The 27286-nt window shown below is 43.7% G+C and overlaps 1 protein-coding gene across 1 annotated transcript; it reads right to left on the minus strand.

Annotated features, from left to right (window-relative positions):
• Nucleotides 1-1566: 1566 nt before the first annotated feature.
• LOC126456130 (uncharacterized) lies at nucleotides 1567-26629 on the minus strand. The gene is made up of 3 exons (XM_050091883.1): nucleotides 26018-26629; nucleotides 2968-3314; nucleotides 1567-1702 (listed from the first exon to the last, which is right to left on the minus strand). Exons 1-3 carry the CDS (start codon nucleotides 26627-26629, stop codon nucleotides 1567-1569), a joined length of 1095 nt encoding a protein of 364 aa, XP_049947840.1.
• Between the last annotated feature and the right edge of the window lie 657 nt (nucleotides 26630-27286).

A 27286-nucleotide genomic window follows, 5' to 3' on the forward strand; every position in this document is an offset into this window, starting at 1 on the left:
ATACTGGCAGCAGTATGATGTTAAGCGTTTCACTTGGAGGACTTCTTATTGGGAAAGTGGCCGACATTAAACATGAATAAAATATACTAATGTGACAGTGATTAACTACCACCCATTACTGAATCAAAAGCGATATTGTAAATAACTTGTATTTATTGTAAATTATCTCACAATAGAAATTAGATCATATTGAACAAATCATGAATGAAAACAAATTGTACACTGTTCTTAGATATACTACACTGGTAAGATTGGCTCTCAGCTCTTAATATTAAGTTGATGCGAAGTTAGATTTAATTACGTCCCTGGATAAGCAAATGGTAAATGCGATCTGACTGCGTTCCTATAATCTCAATGTTGAGGTGGTTCAAATGGTTCTGAGCACTATGCGACTTAATTTGTGAGGTCATCAGTCGCCTAGAACTTAGAACTAATTAAACCTAACTAACCCAAGGACATCACACACATCCATGCCCGAGGCAGGATTCGAACCAGCGACCGTAGCGGTCGCTCGGTTCCAGACTGTAGCGCCTAGAACCGCACGGCCACTCCGGTTGGCCAATGTTAAGTTGATGCGAAGTTAAATTTAATTATGTCCCTGGATAAGCAAATGGTAAATGCGATCTGACTGCATTCCTATAATCTCTTTAGTGTCTGAAATAATATGCACTTCGGACACCATCACCAAGAAACAAACCAAACAACATGCAAAAAGACCAATACCCAAGAACGAATCACAAGCAAAACTGCACTGATGCTCAGTGGATGGCGAGAACACGATCCAACAACTATTTCTGAACTTTACTGCCACTGCTGCAAGTTTTACAATACCGTGTACCAGCGTGCTGGCTCCGTCGATACTGCTGGGGCGAAGACTGGAGCTGCGAAGTCGCTGAATTAAGATAAGTCTCTCAAATATCTTGATCAGAATGAACTGCTCAGTAACTACTAATACCACAAGCCCTATATTTGCTCTAAATGGTATACGACGCTTTCAAGACTGGTTGAACAACCTTTAAGGTGCAGCCCAGTGTGTCTTGTACTAACGTGCAATACCAGTATGATAGCTCTTTGCACTGGTTGACTACGTTCAGTGGTGACTGCCAGTCTATAAGGCAGAATCAACTGCAATTACACTAGTAGTCAATGCAATGCCTATCGTGGATGCTGATGTCCTACTGTAGCTGCAGACTCTACATCATACACAGCACAGTATTCAGAATCCAAGTCCCTATCTCAGAGTTACCGAACTTTGCGACTGTCCGCTTTCACGGGACAAGCTGCTCTCCTTTCTGCCTCGCTCTCCCTGATGCTCTTGCGACAATCTTGCCGCCAAACTCTAATCAGCCAATCCCGACGCTGCAAAGGCGTCCCACATCTCCCTCGCGGAGTGATACAATTTCTCCACCTATCCAAAAATTTCTCTGACCCTCAGCGTTTCCCGCACTTTCTTATGAACTGCCCAATCAGAGCTCAGCTCATTTGCTGCTAAAACAGCGCGCGACCGGACGGCGCCAGCGCGTACATTGGACGCTCTCTGTCTGCTCGAAATTTCCCCTCTCTCTCTCACCTGGCACCCGGCGGTGTTCTTTTTGGTGCTTGCCGGTCAGTGGCCCCATCCCCTGGGACCCCCGGCCCCTGCACAATGCTCTTCCGGCGCTCGCCGGCCCTCGTCTCCCCGGCTGTGCCTGCCACTCCTCGCCTGCACTGGCAAATTTACTTTGCTTACACCTACAGCATGCAACTAAATATTATCATTTCCAAAGCCCGTATTATTTCAGACATGTGTTTAATCATCACATGTCTCTTTTTCTAATCCACCTAATAAGACTAATTAACCATTATATGGGTTTATTTACTTCAAACATGCAGAATAATCTGCGGAATGAACGTCACAAATGAAAGCCACCTTTCACACTGTGTGACCACATCAACCTCATGTGTTCTGTGACTTGTTTCAACTAATGAGGTGCAGGAGTTCGGCCATGGGTCTAGCTTACACAGTGCGCAATACTTTTATTTTTAAGCCAGAGCACAATGTCCACTTTCCTGGTGTTTCTACGTGGTGTTTTCTCTGTACCAGCCGAACGATAACTAGCATTGTCGGTAAGAATGACCGAATTCCGTGTAAGGTATGGTGAGAAATTTTTAGTGAACCACACACTAAATGTAATTTCATGTCAGAATCTGCTGCCTTTATTACATCTAAATCCAGTTTTCCCCTCACAAACAACACTAAAATTAGATCCAGCATACAGAATAATTATCCGATAACTTTTTCAGTGGGAAATTTTAACTCTGGCTGTGCCGTAACTCATTTCCCAGCAGATTTCTCTTCGGTGATTGTAATTCACCCCATGTTGCAACAAGGCAGACATTATTGAACAATCTTTGTCTCTTATTTCGTGCATCTTCTTCAGAAATGTCACTCATGCTGTAGCTATACAACTGAAGAGCACAAGGCAAAAATGATGATAGTCACTTTTTTGTAACTTTTCAGGACGACGAATTTTCTGCTCTAGTTCAATGTATAATTATCACAGCTGTATTTTTATTGTTCTATATCTATTTGTTTAGTTAATAAATGTAATACAATAAACACATTTTCAATTTTAAGGTGGTCCACGAAACTCTTCTGATCCTAATGTTTCGTCCAGAACTGCGATGGACAACTTCAGAGGTGTTGGTCTTCCGTTAAGTCTTGCCGACCAGCAGCAATGCCATGCACTCTTCAAAACCTTCATTCTATCAATATATCTTTAGCTCAAAATCAAAAGAAAAGGATTACCGTAATAGTTCGCAAAAACGTTACTTCATATTTAATAGTCCACTGTTATCACCACAGGTTGGAAGGAATAAATAAACGAAGTACAGAATAATAAGTACATTTATTAGAGAAATGTAAGTGATTTGGGCAGTTACAAAATTCCCTTACTGTCGAAAATAGGTGAGAGGTATTTCATATACGACAAAGAATATGGATTATCAAAGGTCTTCGCAAGAGCCTGCTCTGAATTTTCTACGTCGTTGAAAGCCCGTGCGTATTCTGCGCTGTACTTCTCCGAAGTCAGAACGAAGCCACTCGTGGCGCTGAGGACAACGGCTGCAGCCAAACAGCGGTCCATGTCCCGCTGGAGTTCCTCCACGGTGTACACGTGCGCGGCCTGCTCAATGCCCAGACGACGCAACAGGCCCACCAACATGTCGTGGTAGAGGCGCAACAGGTCGCCCAAACGGTGGAGGTGGTCCCCCTCACTGGCGTTCGAGTACAGGAAGTACTGCAGGTCCGTAGCCGGGCTGGTCACGTTTGCTGCCTACAACAAAGCCACAAGCGAGCGCAGGAAATGTTACAGGCAAGGGGTGTGGTTGCTGACATTTTCAATGACGAGGAGACAACGATCACGGAGTGGTGATTCATCAGCAAGTTTTCCTACTGCGTATTTCGAGCAGCTAATGTACCGGAGGAATGTTCACGAGTAACAGTGCGGTGAGGGAGCTCACTTTCGGCTGCAGTCATTTGAATTTGCACATTCCGCTCCTGATACACTAATGCTAAGTAACTCCGCATTATGTGCGTTGGGAGAGTACAATGAGGTAAAAAAAAGTAATGGGAAACTTGCTAATGTCGTGTCGACGACCTTTGCCTAGCGTTGTGCAGCACCTTGACGTGGCGTGGACCCAAAAAGTCATTGGAAGTCAGACGCATTGAGCCATGCTACCTCTCCAGGGTGGTCAGAAAATGTGTGAAATTCTTGTGGGGATGTTACAGGGCAGGTTGTACTGAGACGTAAATGTTAAGAAATAAATTCCATACGTTGCTCCGTTTCCGAGTTATTTAGCGTAGAATTCAGCCAATCAGGGCGTCGGACGCTCACACTCAAGCGGCCTGCCAGGGGCGGTGTTGCCCAACGAGTGCTTTGTCTGGTTAGCTGAAACTTGAATTTACGCGCACGACGATCTGATTGGCTAACTTCAATGCTAAACAACTCGGAAACGGCGCAACGTATCGAATTTTTTTCTTAACATTTATGTCTCAGTACAACCTGCCCTGTAACATCCATACAAGCATTTCACACATTTTCTGACCACCCTGTATAGCCGTCCATAACTGTGAAAGTGTGCACTTACCGACCTCTCGATTACCTCCGGTAAATGTTCGATTTTATTTATGTCGGACGATCAGGGTGGCCAAATCATTCGCTCGAACTGTCCAGAATCTTCTTCATCGTGAACAATTTTGACCCGGTGACATGGCGCAATGGGATCCCTTAAAAAATCCATTGATGTTTGGAAACATGGCGTCCATGAATGGCTGCAAATGGTCTCCAAGTAGCCCAACACCCAGAAGATCCAGCTTATTCCATGTAAACACAGCCCGCGCCATTATGGAGATACAACCAGCCAGCACAGTGCCACGTTAACAATTTGGGTTCATGGCTTCACAGGATCTCCTCCACACTCCAATTCTACCATCGGTTCTTACCAACTGAAATCACGACTCACGTCACCAGACCACGGTTTTGCAGTCATCTAGTGTCGAACTGATATGGTCACGAGCCCAGTAGAGTCGTCGCAAGGGAAGTTGTGCTTCTTATAGCAAAGGCATTCGTGTCCGTCGTCTGCGGCTACAGCCCATTAATGCCAAATTTCGCTGTGCTGTCCTAACGGATACGTTCGTGGTACGAACCACATTGATCTCTGCTGTTATTTCACGCTGTGTTGCTTGTCTGTTAGCACTGACAGCTCTCAGCAAACGCCACTTCTCTCGGTCGTTAAGTGAAGGCCGTCGGCCACTGCATTGTCCGTGGTAAGAGGCAATACCTGAAATCTGGTATTTTCGGCACAACCTTGACACTGTGGATAGCGGAATATTGAACTCTCTAATGATTTCAGTAATAGACTGTCCCGTGCTCCTAGCTCCAACTACCATTCCGCGTTCAAAGTCTGTTTGTTCCCGTCGTGCGGCCATAATCACGTCCGAAGGCTTTTGTACATGAATCACCTGACCACAAATGACAGCTCCGCCAATGCACTACCCTTTTGCACCTTCTTTACGTGATCCTACCGTTATGTGTATACGAGCAACTCGCTATCAAATGGTTCAAGTGGCTCTGAGCACTATAGGACTTAACATCTGAGGTCATCAGTCCCCTAGAACTTAGAACTGCTTAAACCTCACTGACATAAGGACATCACACACATCCATGCCCGAGGCAGGATTCGAACATGCGACCGTAGCGGTCACGTGGTTCAAGACTATAGCGCCTAGTACCGCTCGGCCACAACGGCCGGCTAACTCGCTATCCCGTGACTTCTGTCACTTCAGTGTAGATCTTTCACTCTGTCTTGGTGGAAGAGGTAGCGGGGAGGGGGAACGGAAATTTGGAGATTTTTGAAGCCAAATGTCTACTACATGCAAACCACGTGTACTTTCACATATTCCTGTTCAAATTGCACACGTATAAATGATAGGTCCATTGTATCCAAATTCAGAGGACGTGTTGAACTATGTACTGGCCACGATTTTCAGTCTGCAGGCAGGTCTGATGTAACTCTACAAGCCAGATTATTCTGTGTAAGCCCTTCATCACTGTATTATTTGAATCCTCTTACTGTGGCAACCTTTGTTCCGCCTCTGCAATTTGTGTCCCAATCTTCCTTCCATTACAAAATTAAATATTCTTTGATTACTCTGGATGTACCCTGACAACTTAGACCTTCTTTTAGTCAGGTTGTGCCATAAAGTCTTCTCCCCATTTACGTTCAATAGCCCTTCACTAATTACTCTTCTTACCCATTCAATCATCACCATTTTTTTGTAGCAACACGTTTCACAAGTTTTCATTCTCTTTCTGCCAGTACTGTATATCGCAAACGTTTCGTTTCCATATAATACCACACTCAAAATAAATACTTTTTAAAATGTTTCCCTAACTTCTAATTTTATATATATACGTCAGACAGCAGTAGCCGACAGCGACAGACGGAGCAACAGATAAGTAACCGTATTTGTCATTTACGAGTTCATAACCAGGAGTGCATTTTATTGTATCTTCTGTGTGGTTTAATAGTTTAGTTTCTTGAGTTTCTGCTCGTAAATTTAACGTCTAATAGCCACAGTTCTCGCGTTTTTCTTTGCGTGAGAAAGTAAACCGATTTTTGTGACATATTACAATTTCCAAATCAGGGTCAAATTATTTAGTTTCACCTAAGTGCTTCGGTAGTTAGATTTTTGAATGTCGGCGTATTACTAGACACAGTTCGTGCGATTTCGTCAGGTTTTACAGTAGATTTCCGTAGCGCGAGCCGACAGTCGTTTGTTTGCTTGTTTTGAAAACTAGTGTTACCGCTTGTTGGCGTTAGTCAGTCAGTCAGGCAGCAGTAGCCGACCGTGACAGACGCGGCAACAGATAAGTAACCGCATTTGTCATTTACGAGTTCCTAACCAGGAGAGAATTTTATTATATCATCTGTCTGCTTTAATAGTTTAGTTTCTTTAGTCAGTCGATTTGGGAGACAATCTGAGCCCCCGACTTAGGTTGCTTGCAGATGACGCTGTCGATTATCGACTAATAAAGTCATCAGAAGATCAAAACGAACTGCAAAACGATTTAGAAGAAATATCGAAATGTTGCAGTTGACCTTAAATAACGAAAAGTATGAGGTCATCCACATGAGTGTTAAAAAGAACGCGTTAAACTTCGGTTACACGATAAATCAGTCTAATCTAAAAGCCATAAATTCAACTAAATACATAGGAATTACAATTACGAACAATTTAAATTGGAAGGAACACATAGGAAATGTGAGGAAGGTTAACCAAAGACTGCGTTTCATTGGCAGGACACTTAGAAAACGTAACAGACCTACTAAGGAGACTGCCTACACTACGCTTGCCCGTCCTCTCTTAGAATACTGTTGCGCGGTGTGGGATCCTTACCAGATAGGACTGACTGAGTACATCGAAAAAGTTCAAAGAAAGGCAGCACGTTTTGTATTATCGCGAAATGTGCGAGAGAGTGTCACAGAAATGATACAGGATTAGGGATGGACGTCATTAAAAGAAAGGCGTTTTTCGTTGCGACGGAATCTTCTCACGAAATTATAATCACCAACTTTTTCCTTCGAATATTTTGATGGCACCGACCTACATAGGGAGGAACGATCACAAAGATAAAATAAGGGGAATCAGAGCTCGTACGGAAAGACGTAGGTGTTCATTCTTCCCGCGGACTATACGAAATTGGAATAATAGAGAATTGTGAAGGTGGTTCGATGAGCCCTCTGCCAGGCACTTGAATGTGATTTGCAGAGTATTCATGTAGATGTAGATGTAGATGTAGATGTTAATATATTCCTATTTTACAAGAAAACTTTTCTTGCTATTCCCAGTCTGTTTTTATTTGTTCCATCGTCACATGTTTCGCTGCCTAAATAGAAAAGCTCGACTACTACTTCACTTCTTGCTCAACATTTACATTAAACAATTAGCATAGGATTACAGCACATCTCACACCATTCTCAATTGCTGTCTCCCTCTGAAGCATTTTACTCTTAGAAATTGATTTACGTACAGGTTGAGGATAACCTATCACTCCCCCTCGTTTACCCCTGGCAACTGTAGAATTAGAAAGAGTGCACCGTCAATAAGGGACTGGTACTGTGGACAGACGACTTCCACAAGGCTCCGCAGAAACCCTTTTTGTGTGACTAGAAAGATACGTGATATGCTAAACCCACTCAATAAAGAAGCGTCAGACGATGTGGAAAGGTGAAAGCAAGCACCGATACGCCTTGCTGAAATCAGGAGGTGATGTATCGGCGTAAGACTGAATTAGAACGGGAAATTAGAACGGGACACAACGATCGATTTTCTGTAAATGCATGTTCTAATGACATTTTGGTTTGTATACAGAATACTGCTATGTAAATAGTCCTATTAATTATTTTATTATCTGCAAGTGATATCTTTTTAAGGAGTGTCCAGACTTACTATTGTGTGATATTAATTTATTTTTCTTTCCCTTTCTCTACAAATCTGTTTCAGCTAAACTCGCAGTGCCTAGTGACCTGCTGTACAATGTGGATGACTTTATTTTCACTGTATATTGTTATGTTATAGTAGAACACTGAGCACGGATCTGTACTTATGCATACATTGTCTAGATGGACTTACATACATATAACATCGTTGGCAACCGTATTTTGACTATCGTTCTATATTTGCTGATCTAAGATGGTAATTAATTTGTTACGACAGTTTCTCAGCTACGATATCTACATCTGCGTCTACGTGGTTACTCTGCTATTCACAATAAAGTGCCTGGCAGAGGGTTCAATGAACCACCTTCAAGCTGTCTCTCTACCATTCCACTCTCGAACGGCACGCGGGAAAAACGAGAACTTAAATTTTTCTGTGCAAGTCCTGATTTATCTTATTTTATCGTGAAATTTCTCCCTATGTAGGCGGGTGCCAACAGAACGTTTTTGCATTCGGAGGAGAAAACTTGTGATTGAAATTTCATGAGAAGATCTCATCGCAACGAAAAACGCCTTTGTTTTAATGATTGCCACTCCAATTGACTTTTCATGTCTGTGACACTATCTCCCCTATTTCGCGATAATACAAAACGAGCTGCCCTTCTTTGTACTTTCTCGATGTCATCCGTCAGTCCCAACTGGTGTGGATCCCACACTGCACAGCAATACTCCAGAATAGGGCTGACAAGCGTGGTCTAAGCAGTCTTTTTAGTAGACCTGTTGAACCTTCTAAGTGTCCTGCCAATGAATCGCAGTCTTTGGTTTGCTCTACCCACAATATTATCTATATGATCGTTCCAATTTAGGTTATTTGTAATTGTAATCCCTAAGTATTTAGCTGAATTTACAGCCTTCAGGTTTGTGTGACTTGTCGCGTAATCGAAATTAGGCTGATTTCTTTTAGTACTCAAGTGAATAACTTCACACTTTTCTTTATTCAGGGTCAAATGCCACTTTTCACACCATACAGATATCTTATCTAAATCATTTTGCAATTCGTTTTGATAATCTGATGATTTTACGAGACGGTAAATGACAGCACCATCTGAAAACAATCTAAGAAGGCTACTATGTCGTTAATATGGATCAGGAACAATAGAGCGCCTACAACACTTGGGGAACGCCGGCTATTACTTTTGTTTTACTCGATGACTTTCCGTCTATTTCTGATAGGAAATCACGAATCCAGTGGCTCAACTGAGGCGATACTCCCTAGGCACACAGTTTGGATAGAAGACGCTTGTGAGGAACGGTTCGTAAGCCTTCTGGAAATCTAAAAATATAGAACCAATTTGACATCCTCTGTCGATGGCACTTATTACTTCATAAGTATAAAGGGCTAGTTGTGTATCACAAGAACGTTATTTTCTGAAACCGTGCTGACTGTGTGTCAATAAATCGTTTTCTTCGAGGTACTACATAATATTCGAATACAGTATATGTTCCAAAACCCTACTGCAAGCCGGCCGGTGTGGCCGAGCGGTTCTAGGGGCTTCAGTCTGGAGCCGCGCGACCGCTATGGTCGCAGGTTCGAATCCTGCCTCGGACATGGATGTGTGTGATGTCCTTAGGTTGGTTAGGTTTAAGTAGTTGTAAGTTCTAAGGGACTGATGACCACAGATGTTAAGTCCCATAGTGCTCAGAGCAATTTGAACCATTTTTAAATGTGAGGTGTCGTCAAAAGGCGCGTAACGGAAGACGTTAGCCTGATACTCTGTTATTTGTGAGTTCTCGAATTAACTACAGGTGCCAAAAATTACTGTAACATAAATTGCTTGCAGTTGTAAAATGTGCTTTATTGGAGGATACTGCGCCTCTGAATTACATTTCATTTATCAGCGTAGGTCCGTGTTCTTGTTTGCTGCAACACCCTGTTTCATTACAATATTAGTTGGTTGATTTGTTGCTTCACAAGATTGCTTACAGTGAACAGCATCGACAGCGGGAGAGTACGATTGTCTTTGAGAGCCAAACATCTTCGAGAAATATAAAAGTCGTGGTTTGTGTTGCTTACGACACGTAGCAAACGTTAGGTGGACGTTGGCACGCTGTGTCCCGATTTTAAACAATCTACGTCGCACCGAGGCCTTCAGGTGACTAACTACTGGCGCCGGTACATTAATAATAGTAAGCAACGCATGTTATATCACATTCCAACATTCCGTTTAGTCATAATGGTAGTCAGGTGGAATAAATCTCTAACTGCTCCACCGACCCTGGTAACTTCCAACAGTCTCTTCCACACAGAACATTGGTCAAGCAAATGTATACAAGAGGATTGATGTACCTCATAAACACTGTCACTGGTTTAGAATGACTGCAGTTATGCAACTGAAGACTCGATTTATGTCCGTCGTTTTGGTGGGCATGATTAATCACAAACGCATTGGAAGCCCTCTGCTGACTGTGGTACGTGGAGATTTGTTGTTAATGATTGCAGGTAGACAGTATTTGAGTCTCACACAGAACGTGCTACTGTATATGGGTCGAAGGCAGATTATAGTACACAACGGATACACCCCAAGAAAACAACGTAAAAAATAGTTTAATGTGCTGTAAACGACTTACCACATCTCCCCTCCTCTCTCTCGGGAAAGCATCATCAGTATATCGTTATATCCTACCTTGTTACTATACCTCTACTTTGTGTCATCCTTTGACACAGCTCCATGTCAAATGGTTTTCTTTTCTAGGAAAGCATCCAAGACAGCAGTCAACTTGCATGTGTTCCTTTTACATACTGGAGAATGATGTTAGAAACCATGCAGCAACTGATTTGTAAGGTATTTGTCAGCGGACACTCTATGGTTGTGATTAGTAGAGAGTACAGAAAGGCACTGTAAATAGTGTTTATGTTGTGAGTTGGCAAGAGAGCCAACACCGGGTTACTAGAGGAAGCCAAAAGGCACGCGCTTTAGCTCACGCAGGCTGGCGTGAGGTCTGGAACAGGACAAGGAAATTAGACTTTAGAAAAAGGGACGTAGCTGGTGGAATACTTAATTTTAATCCATAAATGGTGAACGTAGCTCTTGACGGTACATTTTTCATAGTATCAATAGTAACTTGTAATGGCGCCTTGCTAGGTCGTAGCAAATGACGTAGCTGAAGGCTATGCTAACTATCGTCTCGGCAAATGAGAGCGTATTTTGTCAGTGAACCATCGCTAGCAAAGTCGGTTGTACAACTGGGGCGAGTGCTAGGAAGTCTCTCTAGACCTGCCGTGTGGCGGCGCTCGGTCTGCAATCACCGATAGTGGCGACACGCGGGTCCGACGTATACTAACGGACCGCGGCCGATTTAAAGGCTACCACCTAGCAAGTGTGGTGTCTGGCGGTGACACCACAGTTTATTAGAGTTTAAGAAACGTAAACAATCTTACACTGGGTCAAGTATGAAATCCATTCTGTAGTTGTTTATTGCAGTCCCCAAGCTAGTAACGCAGTGCTGTATAGCTAAGGAAGCTTTATAAAAACCTATAACTTGGTTGCCTAGAAGGTCTAGGCCACGTCTGGGATTGTGATCCGACATACGTAAATCTATTACTCTACGTCTGGTGGTCATCCATGTTAAACAATCTAATCCAACTGTCTTATAGCTGACCACGGAAAATTACTGTTCCTCTGGTTACCGGTGCTTTCATGTCAACTTTTTCTCGTATTCCTCTTGCTGTCACAAGTGTGTTTAATTCTCCAGTGATGTTGCTGCAGGACTATTGTATGTAGGGGCAGGAATTTGTAGCCGCTCTGCAGGCAATCACTGTAGGTCCTACCACCCGCTCCTTCCGGCACCACGATTTTAACCTCGCCGTTTATCGTCGTCGTATCCACTTCACTCCTACATTGAAACACCTCGGCCTCACCCTCGACCGTCATCTCACCTGGACTCCTCATCTCCTTACGATCCAACACAGAGCCTGCAATAGACTCTACCTCCGAAACTCCTGTCTGGCCGGACATGGGGACTGCATCCTTCACACCTACAAATCCTTGATCCGCCCTATCCTTTGTTATGCCAGCGTCGCCTCGATTTCTGCCCCACCCAAACTCTATAAAGCCCTCCAAATACTTGAACGCCATACACTCAACTTTGCCTTTCGTCACTGCGTCCTGTCCCACATGCATGAACCTTCTATGATCTTATCCCCTTCCCACATCTTCTCCTTCTCCTCCAACATATCCACACCCTGTATGTCGTCTGCAGACTCGATTTCCCCCACCCACTGGTGTCTGCTATCATCCCCAGCCCATTGCCGCGCCTTTACTGTGGTGTCCCACCCTCTCTCCATCTCCACACCCTCCACCTCATTTCCCAATGCATCTTCCAGCACCTACCCTTTCTGGATGTTGAACTTCGCCCTGATATCTACCCCTCCTATCAACCCCAACCCCACCTTCCCCTCCCACTCCTCAGGGTCCCCTCTCTCCTACTCTTCCCTTCCCCTGAGTGGGTTTCTCCTCCCTCTTGTGCCCTTCCCTTTCCAGTGTACCCCTTCTGTGTCTACACTCCCTCCTGACTTGCCTTCCCTCTCCATCTCCCACACTGCCCATCTCCTGGCCCTTGGTGCACTCCCCACCCCATTTCTTTTCATCCCAACCCCTCCAGCCCCCATCCCCTGCTGCCCCTTCCTCTTCCCATTTTTCACTCCTCTCAGACCTCCCCTCCGTCTGCAGGTCCCTCCTCACAGGTTTCACTCTTCATTTTGCATGCTCCATCTCATACAGTGGTTTTTAAGTGTTGGTGTGTATTAATACTGTGGCCAACGATTAACTTGTGCATGTGGCTTCAGTGTTTTTTACATGCTGCACATCGCCCAGTGTGTTTTTTTTAACTTATGTGGACTTTTTTAACTGTCTCACATGAAAATCTCTGTTAACCCCCCCCCCCTCCACCATGTCTCCCTGTACTATCTCCCTGAACTATCTCCCTTTATCACATTTTATATGTCTCATTTCCCTCTTTTTGTCAAACATATCACTTGGCTGAAGGGCAGCACATTGTGCTGCTGCCAGCCCTTTGCTGCCCATATGGGGCAGGGGAATGAAATCACAATAAAGAAAAAGAAAATAGGCGCTCTAGCATCGTGTGGGTTGGAGTCCCACAACTTCCAAATCGAAGATTTCTGCTGCCTGTTCTAACCTCAAGGGTGAAATCGAAGCTTTGGAAGGAACCCCCTGTCACATTCTACTGTCGTCCATCCATCCGTCCATCTGTCCAACTGTCCGTCTACTGCCACTACTCAGTCCCCATCTCCTCATTGCCCCTTCTTCTTTCTCTTTCCCTACTTTGGTGACACCTGTAGACCTGTAGACCATACACACCTCCATCACCACAATCATATGCACCTACCCTTCCCCTGCCCCAATCATTATGTCCAGGAGTACCTCCTCTGGGCTTCTCCCTGTCTGCTTCACCTCCCCTCCTCACAGTCTCCTCCCCATCCATCTCTGCCCACTCCTCTAGCCCCATCTGTATACTGGCCCTACTCCCACTCATGCTACTGCCCCCACTCCTGCTTCTACAACCTGTCAGGATGACTTTGCCCACTCCTCCTAAACCTGCTATGACCACCCCTGCTTCCCCCGCCTGTATCACCACTTGCCACGCTACAGTTGCTACCATGGAGCACCCACCCTGCCTTCAAAGTGCCTCCACCTCACAAGAGGCGCCTGCATCCCACCACCTTCCAATCCAACCAGTCCCACACCCCTCCTCCCAGGCCACCCACACCAAAAAGATCCCAAATGCCCAAGTGTCAAGTTCGCCTCCACCCCCTCCTCCAAGAAACCACCGCCTGCCTGTCTTCCTTCTGATCCCTTCATGTACACCACCTCTCCTGCCGCATCCCCAGCTCCATTCTGCATACATTCATATCCCCAGTGCCCCCTCCTTGCTCATCTTATCCCCTGCAGAGACTCTGTCCTTATCTAACCGCTCTCTCCTAAGGAAACTTCCCTGCATCACCTTTAGCCCACATGCTTCTGTCACTTCTTTCCTTACTTCCTTCTGTTACTGTCAGCCCCAAACCCTTCTTCATCCACCAGCCCTCACTGCCATGATCGGAAAACTCAGCCCTATGGTCACGGAGGTGAAGGTTTTGGCAGAATTGAATGCCCACCCTGCCCTGGAAATCCACTTAGCCTGGTGTATCTATAACATCTCCTGTCCTACCTTCCAGGTATGTGTGTTTGCAGAGTCCGCCTCCTCCATAGATCACCTCCTCACTCAGACAGCCTTGATTTTCATCTGTCGCCAACCTGTTGACTCCTCCCATTACCCTTCTCAATCCTACCACTACCAATGCTGTCTCCTCTACAATGACCACCTCACCCAAAACTGCAAAGAACCGCCCGCCTTGCCCCCAGTGTAAAGTGTCCAACTTCCTCAAACAGTGTCCTGAACGCGCCTCTCCCCTTCCTGCAACACCTGCCACAAACCTGACCCCATCTACTCCTCCAAATGCAAGGCCAAACCACCTCCCACCAACCCCAAGCTACCTGTTCCCATTTGCCCCATCGACCAACCCAACCACCCCAACATTTCCCCCCACCCTCCCCCTATGGCTACAGACATCATCTGGTTCCTGACCATCATCCTCTAGAATATCCACCCTTCCAACATCCCCACACTCTCCACCAGCACTCCCTTGCAGTCCACCCCAACTCCCATTTGAGTATCGACACCACATACTCTCATAACCAGGCTCACTTCACCTTCATCCACCTAGATGCTTTTGTTTAAGCCTCTCTCTTCCCTCCTCCATTCCCTTCCACCATTCCCCCTGGTGTTCCAACAGTACCATCTCCTGCAGCTAAACATTTGCTTGCTTGTGCCAACAAATACCTCTTCATGTATACCCTGTCCCAGCTACAGGTCGACTTCATCACCCTTAACGAAACCTTCCTCCAAACTCACCATGTAGTCTGCACCACTCACTACCTCCTTCACGGACTGACAATCCCCTTCTTCTTGCATGAAGTGGGGTCTCTATTGGCATCTCAAGCATATCCCCATCTGCCCACAATTGCTGCTCACTGACCTAACTAAACATCTCATCCTCAGTGTCAATTTTTCCCTCCCCCACTGTCACCTGCACCACTATCTATGTCCATACTGCAGCTCCTCTCCCCTATGAATTCATCTCTCATGTTGACCACACCTTCTCTTCCTATGTGATTGCTGCAGACCACAGCATCCACAACTGTGACCCTGCCACCCTTCAGCAGTGGCATCAGTTCCTTGCTACTTTCCTTGGTGACCTTGTTCCCCTCCCACAGCACACTCTCCCCAAAAGTAACTTCAACCCAGATACTATCCTCAGTTCCCCCAACCTCCTTGATTGTATTGCCACAGATGTCCTTGACCCTGTTGGTAGTGACCACTTTCCAGGCTTTCTCAGCATCACCTCCACCCCTTACCCCCTCCTGCCCCCTCCCTGCTGTCCCCCAAAGTCTGTCCATGATTACCAACACACCGACTGGGATGCCTACTGGGAATATATTACCCACAGGTCAAAAGCCACCCAATTACCTTTCACCAACCCACTGATATCACCCATGCTTCCTCCTTACTCCAGAAGACCATTACTGATTCCATGGTGGCCCATGTTCCTACCAAACTTATCCACCCTCACAGCTGTATTCTTTCTCCATATGCTGTCCTTCTCCATGAATCCCAGTGGATCTTCATTCGCACCTGTGACCAAGGTTCACTCCTCTGCCACCGGCAATTACAACACCACATCTGAAACCTGTTAACAGCAAAGAAATGCCAGACTGGCGCCAGACTTGTTCACGGCTCAACTCCACCCTCTATCTCAATTCATACAAGTATTGCTCAGCCTTCCACTGCCTTACTGGCAGCCATCCCTCCCCCTATTATCCTCTTCTCAATGACAACTTCCCCCTTCTCTGACAACTTCAGTAAGACAAACCATTTAGCTTCCCACTTCTCTGAGATCTTCTCCATACCCAATGATCCTTACTTTTATTATGCCCTCCTCCCCACACTCCTTGAATGCTCCAATATATCCATCCTACCACTCGCCCCCGTTTTTCAGTATTTGGATCAGTTACCTCCCTCAGACATAAACACTCCCATTGCTTCACACAATGTCAAACTCATACTCTGCCCCAAATGCAACACCACCCTTTTTCATGATGGTGTCACCTACCGCCCCTTCAAGGAATCCCTCCCTCATTCCCAGATGTCCTTGCTACCCTGTATCACATCATCCTCTCCATCAGCTTTTACCCTGAACTGTGGAAGACTTGCCACATTCTGCTGTTCCCTAAATCCCACAAACCAGCCCCCTCCCTGACACCTATTGTCCCATCTGCCTCACCTCATTGTTCAGTAAGGTCTCCAAGTCCATCCTCTCCCACAGTATTCGTCACCACCTTAACCAGTGCCACCTCCTTCCCCTTATGCTGCATGGCTTCCGGTCCTGCTTCTCAGCCAACAACCAGCTGTTTAACCTCACCACTCTCCTTTCCCTCGAACTTAACTCCCATCACTCTACTATCTTTATTTCTCTTAACCTCCAGAACGCCTATGACCAAGTCTGGCACCCCTGGCTCCTCTTTAAACTCCAGACCTATGAACTTCCCATCAATTTCGTCCACCTAGTTGCTTCTTTCCTCTCTTGTCATCCCTCCAATGTCACTATCGACAATACCAACTACCAAACTTTCTATCCCACGACCAGTGTGCCCCAAGGCTCCATTCCTTTCCCTTTTCCTTTATCACTGCAGATATGCCCAAACCTCCCCCATCTGTTCACCTCCTCCTGTTTACTGATGGCACCGTCTTACTGGCCCTCTGTCCTACCCGTCAATGGTCCCAATGTACCCTTCAAACACACCTTGACCAGTTCACCTCCTTGTGCAACCAGTGGCTCCTTTGCGTCAACCCTTCCAAGATCCAGACAGTCACCTGCTCCTTCCAGCTCCACAAACTTTACCTTACCATTTATGTTCGTCCTATCTGCCTCACTCTCACCCTGAAATTCCTTGGCCTCACCCTCGACCGTCACCTCAACAGGACTCTCCATCTCCTTATGATCCAATACAAACCCCACAATGGACTCTGTCTCCTGAAACTCTTGTTAAGATGGACATGGGGAATGCATCCTTCCACCGTCCTTAACCCCTAAAAATCCTTAATCCATCCCATGATCTGTTATGACAGCATTCCCTGGATTTATACCCCACCCAGATTCTATAAAGCCCTCCAAATCCTTGAACGCAATGCACTTCACTTTGCCTTCCGTAACCACCTCCTGTCCCACACGCATGAGTCCTCTATGACCTCATCTCCTTCCCACATCTTCCCTTTTTCCTCAAACACATTCACAACATGTACATCATCCACAAACTCGATCCCCCCCCCCCCTGTTGTGTCCTGTCCTCTCTACCCCCAGCCCATTGGCTCGCGTTTACCATTGTGCCCTCCCCTCTCTTTATCTCCACACTCTCCACCTCCTTTACCAATGCAGCTTCCACTGCCTACACCTCCTGGTTGCTGAGTTTCACCCTGATATCTACCCCTCCTACCGACTGTAACCCCACCTTCCCCCTCCCCCTCCTAAAGGGCTCCCTCACCCCTCCTCTCCCGTCCTCTGAGTGGTTTTCTCCTCTCTCCTATGCCCCCTCCTTTCCCAGTGCACCCCTTCCATGTCTCTACACTCCCTCCTGACTTGCCTTCCCTCTCCCTCTTCCTGTCCCAGCCCACCATCTCCTGCCCCTTGGTGGGCCCCCTAACACCCGGTTTTTCATCACACACTCTCCAGCTGAGCCTCCCCTGTTGCCACCTCCTCTCCCCTCTTTTCCCTCCTCTGAGGCCTCCCCTACCTTGGCATATCCCTCTCAGCAGTTTTTCCTCTTTATTGCGTGTGCTCCATCTTGTGCAGTTGTTGTGGTGTGTTTTAATATTGTGGCCGACTATTAACTTGTGCATGTGATTTCAGTAAATTTTACAAGCTATTCCCATCGCTAACTGGGATTTTCATCTTTATCTGGACTTTTTTTTACTGTGGCAAATGGGCGTTTCCTTATAAGTGTATATTTTAACCCCCAATGTCTCCCCTTATAATGTTCTTATGACCTCCTTTTTATCGCCTTTTATAAGTATCGTTTTCATCTTTTTATTCAATGTATCACTTAGCTAAAGAGTGGCGGATTGTGCCGCTGCCAGCCCTGCACTGCCCATATGGGACAGGGAAATGAAATCACAATAAAGGAAAAGAAATAGCCGCTCTGGGACGCGACCAACCTCGTTTAGATGTCAAACACTGTGTCAGTATTTCACCATTGATAAAAGACAGTCGCCTACATTGAACACCAGTGAAATATAAACTGAAATTATATAAATAAAGACTACACTATTATTATGTCATCTGCAATACAATGCGATTATCAATTGAATTTATGGCCAAAATTTGAATTTTCGTAAAAATTTGGGTTTTCCACTATTTTTTATTGGCACATGGTTTGGAGGGGTTGGGATTGCACTGAGGGATCCATGTGCCAGCTGGGGAAAAACTATTGCATCATCAGGAGGTAGGTGGAATTAACTGATCAATTAATAATTTTTCATAATAAATTTGATACCAATTTCATACCAAAAGTGTGCCAGAACGAGCTTTATTGTACTACTACCGACATCAGCTGCATTTGGACACTGAAATAGTTCAAAGGCAAAAGATGAAAATTTGCTTCAGACCCAGACTCGACATTGGATTTCCCACTTTCTCTAAGCAGTCCTCTATCCATTTCAACTACCTGGACATGCTTTCTATGAAATTCTCAAATTACTGCACACTACTCAGTAGCATCCCTGTCCATTTACCTTATTTGCTTACAGCATTTCCTGAATTCCTGTTAGACTTTCAGACACTATTGCCCATCCTCACTGAAGATATCATAGTAATCAAGTTCACAGATATTCGTGTAAAGTGGCAAGTTTCAGTCTAGGTCAAAATTTAACTTTCGCCATTGAGGAATTTCAGTGCCTAATTGCAGCTGATGTCAGTACCTTCATCAAAATATTGATATTCAAAGCCTCTGTACCAAAACGATGGATTCAACACATATGTAGTGTATAAGTGGATAGCTGAAAGCATAGAAACTTTAGTTGATGTGCTATACAACTGTTCATTTGCTATTTCATTGAACTATTGCATAGTCTGCAGCGTGTGACACTTTAAGTTAGCATTAGCAGCACAAGATGAAAAATGTTTTGTACTGCAAGGTGAAGTTAATACCATGAAATGGGGATCATGTAGTGTGTGGTTGATTTCGGTATTGTTTTTAACCAAACAAAGACAAATTTTCGACAAATAACACAGATCATTTAGGAGCAGGAATAATGTTGGCACTTTGCTACAAGGATGAAACCAAACTCGTAGAGGAGTTCTGCCTTATGCTACACAACTTTGTGGTTTTGTTTGTTTCAGCACTTTTTAAGCTGTCTTCATTGCATTTGTTTATTTTCATTGTCAGGTCTACTACACAATATACAGGTTATCAGAGGCCTTTTTTATGCTGTGTTGTGTTTTTACTCTTTTATGTCGAGATAACGTTTATTCCTTTTGTTTTTTTCGTTACACATTTATTTTGTACGGTTTCTTGCCAAGTACAGTGAAAAAAAAACTAAAAATTTTTTTGCGTGAGGTGGAATTCGTTTCCAATTTTCTTAGCAGGTACGGAAATAAGAAGAACTGCAACATTCACAAGATCGTCAATATGAGCATTCAGCTAGTAAATTAGGTAACCAGTAGAAACCATGTGTGTATTGTAACATTATAGAACATATTGTTATGTGCGTTGAAAAATCATAGAAATAATGCAGGTTTCTTTAAAGTGTGATACAAAGTTTGAAGTAAGTTCGCTGACAAATGCAGCTTTACATGTGGTTAGATATGTTGTGTTATTATGTGAGCTGTATGTATTGTTTTAAAATGCTGCACAACTACTAATACATGACAGTAACGATATGTATATTTTGCACTCAAAACATTTATGAACTTTGATAAGTAGTAATAAAGACAATTTCATTTTGCTACAGAGATCAAATTTTTCTTCATTAGCAGCTCTCTGCAATTATACTTGTGGAGACTTGTCCATCGTTGTATCTGACTGTGTTATGTTTTGTTTACATTTCGTATTTCCTGCATTATGAAGATATTCTTTTCAAATCACATGATTTTTAGAATGGTTTATTGTGCTAAAGTGTCAGAAAATGTCAGTCTGCTGTATAGTAAAGCAGTGGAACATAATAGCTTGTACATTCCTTATTAAAATATAGTTAAAAAGATCTATATCAGCCAGTAATAATTCAATTGTATTATTTAACGTTTTCTTCCCCACTGAAGTGGTGGTTGATTAACTGAAACATAACTGGAAAACTTATAAAATGTCATGCAACGAAAATTTCCTCTCTGAACGATCAGTAACATAGCCTCAACTATGAATAAGATTAAAATGCCAGTATCTTTACATACACTGACAAATGATACAGACAATTAAGATATGGACTGTGGCACTTAATTTGAAAGTTCAGGATCATGTTTTGAACATCATGTGTAAATTATGCATTAGGGGGAGTTAGAACAGAAATTTTTTTCGCATTTTCTGGGGTTTATCTCACTATAAAATTTGCAATTTTCCGAATAAAATTTTATATAGCTATCATTTATAAACTCATATGGGAAGTACTTTACTTAATTTTTTAAATTTAACCTACACAGGTTCAAAATGTTAAAATTTTTACATATAGTACTTCAAGATCTAATAAAATCGGTAATTTTTTATATAGAAGGCTGTGGATTGCTGTGTTATAAAGGTCATGACCGGAAGAGGATGGGTACCAGGTAGAGGAAGTTGAAATGAAGTTTGAGAGCAAGAAACTTTCTGTGGTAAAACTATAAGAGGCAGGCTGACAGTCAAAATGATTGATGAACTACAGCAGTATTATGGGATGGCCATTAGAAATAATACTGAGAATTTGTTGAAAATGAAGCAGGCAGTGTGGGCTATCTTCTTCCACAGACTGACAGCTGATGAAAAACCAGTACACCACCTTTGTCCTCCTGGACCTGATTAATGGTGGAATCACTGCAATGCCCAGTACTCAAACAGTTCATACACCCATAAATATCCCCTCCAAGCAGCAGTCATGGATATCATAAAATCTGTTTACAGAGACATGGAAAATCCTGAATTACTTAAGATGTGTCTCCATGGCCAGATTCAAAATCCCAATGAGTTGTTCAATAATCTTATATGGACCCGCTCACAATAAACTTTTTTTTTTTAATGAAGACACTAAAGTTGGGGGGGGGGGGCGGCAGTGATGCTGTTATTGCTTTTAATGATGGGAAAATTGGTAGGGTGAAAATGCTATAGCATATAGGAATTAATCCTGGAGCAAACTGTGCCATAGAACTTGAATGGATGGACAAGGTTCGCATTGATCAAGCAGAGTATGCAGCACAGTTGGCCACTAAGGAGTCCAGAAAGAAGAAAAGAAGAAAACACTTTGGAAAAGATCAAGAGTATGATATACAGTATGCTGCAGAATGCTTCTGAGTGCCTAAAAATGAAAAATTAAGCATATATTAAGTGAGATACAGTCTTTTGAAACTTTAGAAACCATCTCTGAAAATTTACATTTTCTGTTGCATTTTCACTAAATCTCAGAAACCACTTCAAGTAGAGTATTGAAATTTTCAGGGAGTAATAACATACATATCCTGAGTCTATTGAACTAAAAGAAGAACATAATGTTATATATAATTAAAATATTTTGGATAATGTACAAGAAATGTACACAAAATTTTAACCATGTAATTAAAAAGATTGTATTTCCTAAATCAGTGGCTGAAATGGAATTATTGTAGTTTAGTAGACTCATAACATACAGTTTAATGGCCTGTAGAAGTTTCATGTCAATGGGTACAGTGGTTCCTGAAGTACAGGGAAGTCAAGTCATTAAATTTAACATTGTCTTGATAGGGATGCAATTTTTTGGTAGCTGAGAGTTGTGTGTACCTGTGTTTGTGTACATGTGTGTGTGTGTGTGTGTGTGTGTGTGTGTGTGTGTGTGTGTGTGTGTGTGTTTGCATGCATATGCTTGTGTATACTTGATAAAAAATACAACAGATGTGATGTCAGAGTATTTAATTTGGGGTTCCATTGTTTCTTACACCAGGTTTGATGCAGGGATTAAACTATGCTCATTAACATGTATTACCATATTACCATATATTGATGATGACAGCAGCAGGGTCATAGCTTTGTGGCCTACTGCTCAAAATCATTACAAACTGACAGTTGATTTTATTTCGAATGTGTTTATAATTTGTTAGTAACATTAAGTAAGTGAACATTGGTTGTTAACTATTTATGGCGAATATGTTTCATACTCATTCTCATATTACCTCGTCAGTGCTGTTTAGTTTCCAACATTTTCCTGTTCGGTGTCAAATTAGCAATTGATTTGAATGTTTATGTATGTCAACTTGCTTGGAGATGTATTACTATCAGCATGATGTTTCACAATATGTTGAACTACATGACTCAGTATTTTTCTTGTGGTGGGTACCTATCATGCCAGTTTGAACTTCTGTAACATAATACACCTTCTCTTTTATGCATTTTTTTAGGTTACATCACGTACTAGCTTTCAGAGTTAGGACTTGGCCGTATTCTGACAAGCAAAGAATATGCACTGCATTTTGCAATTACGATCTCCACCTGACAGGGATATCATGCCTCCTTGCCCATCCTTGAAACAGGAAACTCTCTAGTTAGTGTACTTCCAAGAAATAAAATACAAAAGTGTAGAGAAAGGGTGACTTAACAAGGAGAAGTGATGGGCCCAATATAGTGCTGGGCTATGACTTGCAGCTCTAAGTGTGTGTGTTTGTGTGTTTTTTCACTGGTGTGGCAGAATGATTGCTAGGGGGCAGAAATGTTGCTGATAAGCATTGCTCTCAGCATGGGTGTAGGTGTGGCTGAGGGTGTGGCTGGGGGCGGTGGCTTTTCTTGGGGTGTTAGCAGCAATGCCCTCACTATACGTGCATTGGACATCCAGAACCTAAGTTGCCTTCCTACTTACCGAGAGTAACATTCCACTTTTTTTTACATTCATCTTACTATAGCAAGCAAATGGAAGTAACAATGGATCTTCTTGAAGAATCGTATTAAATTTATTTTTAATACCTCTATATCTACTCTACTGGCCATTAAAATTGCTACACCAAGAAGAAATGCAGATGATAAACGGGTATTCATTGGACAAATATATTATACTAGAACTGACATGTGATTACATTTTCACGCAATTTGGGTGCATAGATCCTGAGAAATCAGTACCCAAAACAACCTCTGGAAGTAATAACGGCCTCGATACGCCTGGGCATTGAGTCAAACAGAGTTTGGACGGCGTGTACAGGTACAGCTGCACATGCAGCTTCAACACGATACCACAGTTCATTAACACTAGTGACTGGCGTATTGTGACGAGCCAGTTGCTCGGCCACCATTGACCAGACGTTTTCAGTTGGTGAGAGATCTGAAGAATGTGCTGGCCAGGGCAGCAGTCGAACATTTTCTGTATCCAGAAAGGCCCGTACTGGACCTGCAACATGCGGTCGTGCTTTATCCTGCTGAAATGGGGTTTCGCAAGGATCGAATGAAGGGTAGAGCCACGGGTCGTAACAAATCTGAAATGTAACGTCCACTGTTCAAAGTGCCGTCAATGCGAACAAGAGGTGACCGAGACGTGTAACCAGTGGCACCCCATACCATCACGCCGGGCGGTACGCCAGTATGGCGATGACGAATACACGCTTCCAATGTGCGTTCACCTCGATATCACCAAACACAAATGCGACCATCATGATGCTGTAAACAGGACCTGGATTCATCCGAAAAAATGACGTTTTGCCATTCGTGCACCCAGGTTCGTCGTTGAGTACACCATCACAGGCGCTCCTGTCTGTGATGCAGGGTCAAGGGTAACCGCAACCATGGTCTCCGAGCTGATAGTCCATGCTGCTGCAAACGTCGTCGAACTGTTCGTGCAGATGGTTGTTGTCCTGCAAATGTCCCCATCTGTTGACTCAGGGATCGAGACGTGGCTGCACGATCCGTTACAGCCATGCGGATAAGATGCCTGTCAGATACGAGGCCGTTGGGATCCAGCACGGCGTTCCGTATTACCCTCCTGAAACCACCGGTTCCATATTCTGCTAAAAGTCATTGCATCTAGACCAACGCGAGCAGCAATGTCGCGATACGATAAACCGCAATCGCGATAGGCTACAATCCGACCTTTATCAAAGCCGGAAACGTGATGGTACGCATTTCTCCTCCTTAGACGAGGCATCACAACAACGTTTCACCAGGCAACGCTGTTTGTGTATGAGAAATCGGTTGGAAACGTTCCTCATGTCAGCACGTTGTAGGTGTCGCCACCGGCGCCAACCTTGTGTTAATGCTCTGAAAAGCTAGTCATTTGCATGTCACAGCATCCTCTTCCTGTCGGTTAAATTTCGCGTATGTAGCACGTCATCTTCGTGGTGTAGCAATTTTAATGACCAGTAGTGTAATATTCAAGTTGTGGTCTAAACCTTAAATAACAGAAGAGGCAATACAATATGTGGTGGTCCTTAAACTTGTAGTTCCGTCTTTGCAAGATGTGTACACAGAACGGTTTGTTTGTGGTTTATCCTCTCCTTGTGTGAATGGACTCACTATTGTCTTCAGTGTGGTTGACAACATAATGGAGACGTTCCCTCACGACAACCAGGATGTGCGTTAGGTATATGTTTGGTATTTGTCATTAGTGGTTTGTAGTTAGTTACTTGGAAGATTTTACGGATTATATTAATATTTTGTGTCTCCTGTTTTTATCTATTGACAGTCTGAGGACGACTACAGTTGGTCGAAACTGTTATGGTATTGTGAAGTGTTCATGTTTCTTTGTCGTACTAAACATGAAAAGTAAAGAGAAAGTTGTCAGTCACTTCACATCTATGTAACAAATGGCATTTTTTTCCTAATAGCCGTTTCACTTCTGTGATTTTCTAAAAATGAGAAATATCGCCAATAGGGTTCTAGAGGTCTACGCTTCACAACATTTCCTCTCGCAGACGTTTATTTTTGAAGGGGTCTTTAACACACCTGATTGTCTTTCATACCTTCAGTTTGCTAAGCACTTCGGTAGCAACACTGATTTATCACGAAGTAACTCAGTTGTTAAGGTGGAAAGAAGCAGTATTCTTTCAACGAAAACGAAAATGTTCGCTGGATATATGTGACTTTCGGTTGTTTCTAAATATTACCAGGAGACTTAGTCTTTTATACAATGCGGTTCAATGAACAGGTTTTCCAGTTATACTGAGAGCAATCAGATGGAATCAGGACTCCGATCTATGGTGTAGGAATTGTGACTGTCATTGCGTTCCCATTCAGAGTAATACCAGACACTTGTTAAATAATTTCGCAAGATCACAGTGCCAGAGATAGATCCAGACTTTCCAGTAAAATAGTTTTCCTATCGTGATGCATTTACGTTGAAATCCACATCACATGCGTTCCAAACGAACCGTGTTGACAGTTGCAGTGGGTGTTAAGCACATCGCAGAAGCGGGATGTCGATGAAAATGCACTTCAGTCGTCTTCTCGTCTGAAGTGACCTGATACAATCAGTTGTGTTCTTGGTAGACTGGCTAAACTTCGGACAATAACTGATAGTTTGCTCCATATTGCTAGGAATAGTAATTCGCAACTTTACATTTTAGTGACATTATTTTACATTTTAGTGGCATTAAGAGGAACAATGATCCACCTGGTAGTGTTTTCAGAAAGTATCTACTGTAAAATACCGCTGCGCATCTCGAAAATGCATAATAAATTTACAAACTACTTGATATAAGAATACTGTTTAAGCAAGTTACCGAAACTGTCATTACCTGAAAATCGAGAAGTCGGACCTCTGTTACTTCTCCGTCCAGATACTTAAACATCATATTGTTCTTCCAGCAGTCGCCGTGCGTCAATACAGGTAACTTTGTTTGGTTTTTGTTCTCCTCTAACATTCTGTATGCTGTATCGAGACGTCGTTCAATAAACTCCCTATACTTCTGGGAGTATTCCTCGTAGCCAGGGCACTTTTCCAACTCATTCGCTAGGGCGCACATTACGTTAGAAGCCAACGATCTGAAATGCTTCTGGGCGGTTCGATTGGTAAACATATTGTTATAGAAAGTGTTCTTGTAATGTGGCTGTGTGGTGAGCAGAAACGCTGAAGCGGCGTGCAGCCTGGCGTATGCCCTCAGCACAGCCGCACAGTGCTCATAGTCCAGCGGACGGCCTGCCTTGGCCATCCTGAACCCAGCTGCTGCCAGGTCCTCCAGCACCAGGAAATCCGAGGGCTTCTGGCCACAGTGGTAGCAGTGCGCTGCCAGCGGCTGGAACTCGTCGCCTTCCAGTTCTGCCAGCTTGTCGTGGATCTGCAGCATCACCTCGTGCAGCGCCTGGGACTTAATCCTGAATGCCTGACAACTTTCGAACACCTCCTTCATTGCTCCAGTTTCAAGGGCTGTTTTCCCCGATTATGGATATTTTCCTTGCTTTCTCACTATTTCCATACTTTGCGAATGCGGTAATTCTGTACATCAAGCTTCCATAGCCAATTCCTTCTGCATTTGCGTGTTGAATGTTCATGTTTTCTACAGTAACTTTCACCTTTTCTTTATTATTGACGGCAAATTCTATGAATTTGTTCTTCCAGCAGTCGCCGTGCGTCAATACAGGTAACTTTGTTTGGTTTTTGTTCTCCTCTAACATTCTGTATGCTGTATCGAGACGTCGTTCAATAAACTCCCTATACTTCTGGGAGTATTCCTCGTAGCCAGGGCACTTTTCCAACTCATTCGCTAGGGCGCACATTACGTTAGAAGCCAACGATCTGAAATGCTTCTGGGCGGTTCGATTGGTAAACATATTGTTATAGAAAGTGTTCTTGTAATGTGGCTGTGTGGTGAGCTCGTGTATCTTTTACTGTTTCCATGTTAATCTGATGGCATCACCTGCGTACAGACAAGGCATATTTGAGTCTCTGATTAAAAATTACAGATCGTAAGTTTTAGTCTAATGTGAAATAATGACAAGAGCACGTGACGAGATAAATCATATAAGAATTTACGTAAGGTCTTTGGATACTTTTTCACTTCACGTTC

Source organism: Schistocerca serialis, chromosome 2, assembly GCF_023864345.2.
Source record: "Schistocerca serialis cubense isolate TAMUIC-IGC-003099 chromosome 2, iqSchSeri2.2, whole genome shotgun sequence".
NCBI lineage: Eukaryota > Metazoa > Arthropoda > Insecta > Orthoptera > Acrididae > Schistocerca > Schistocerca serialis.

Excerpts from the sequence above, each read along its gene's own strand:
- LOC126456130 (XM_050091883.1), bottom strand. The coding sequence starts at position 26,629 with ATGAAGGAGGTGTTCGAAAGTTGTCAGGCATTCAGGATTAAGTCCCAG. Across the intron at positions 3,315-26,017 it reads TCCGACTTCTCGATTTTCAG|GCAGCAAACGTGACCAGCCC; the intron begins GTAATGACAGTT and ends GCTTTGTTGTAG. Across the intron at positions 1,703-2,967 it reads GATAATCCATATTCTTTGTC|GCGAGGAGTGGCAGGCACAG; the intron begins GTATATGAAATA and ends TTGCCAGTGCAG.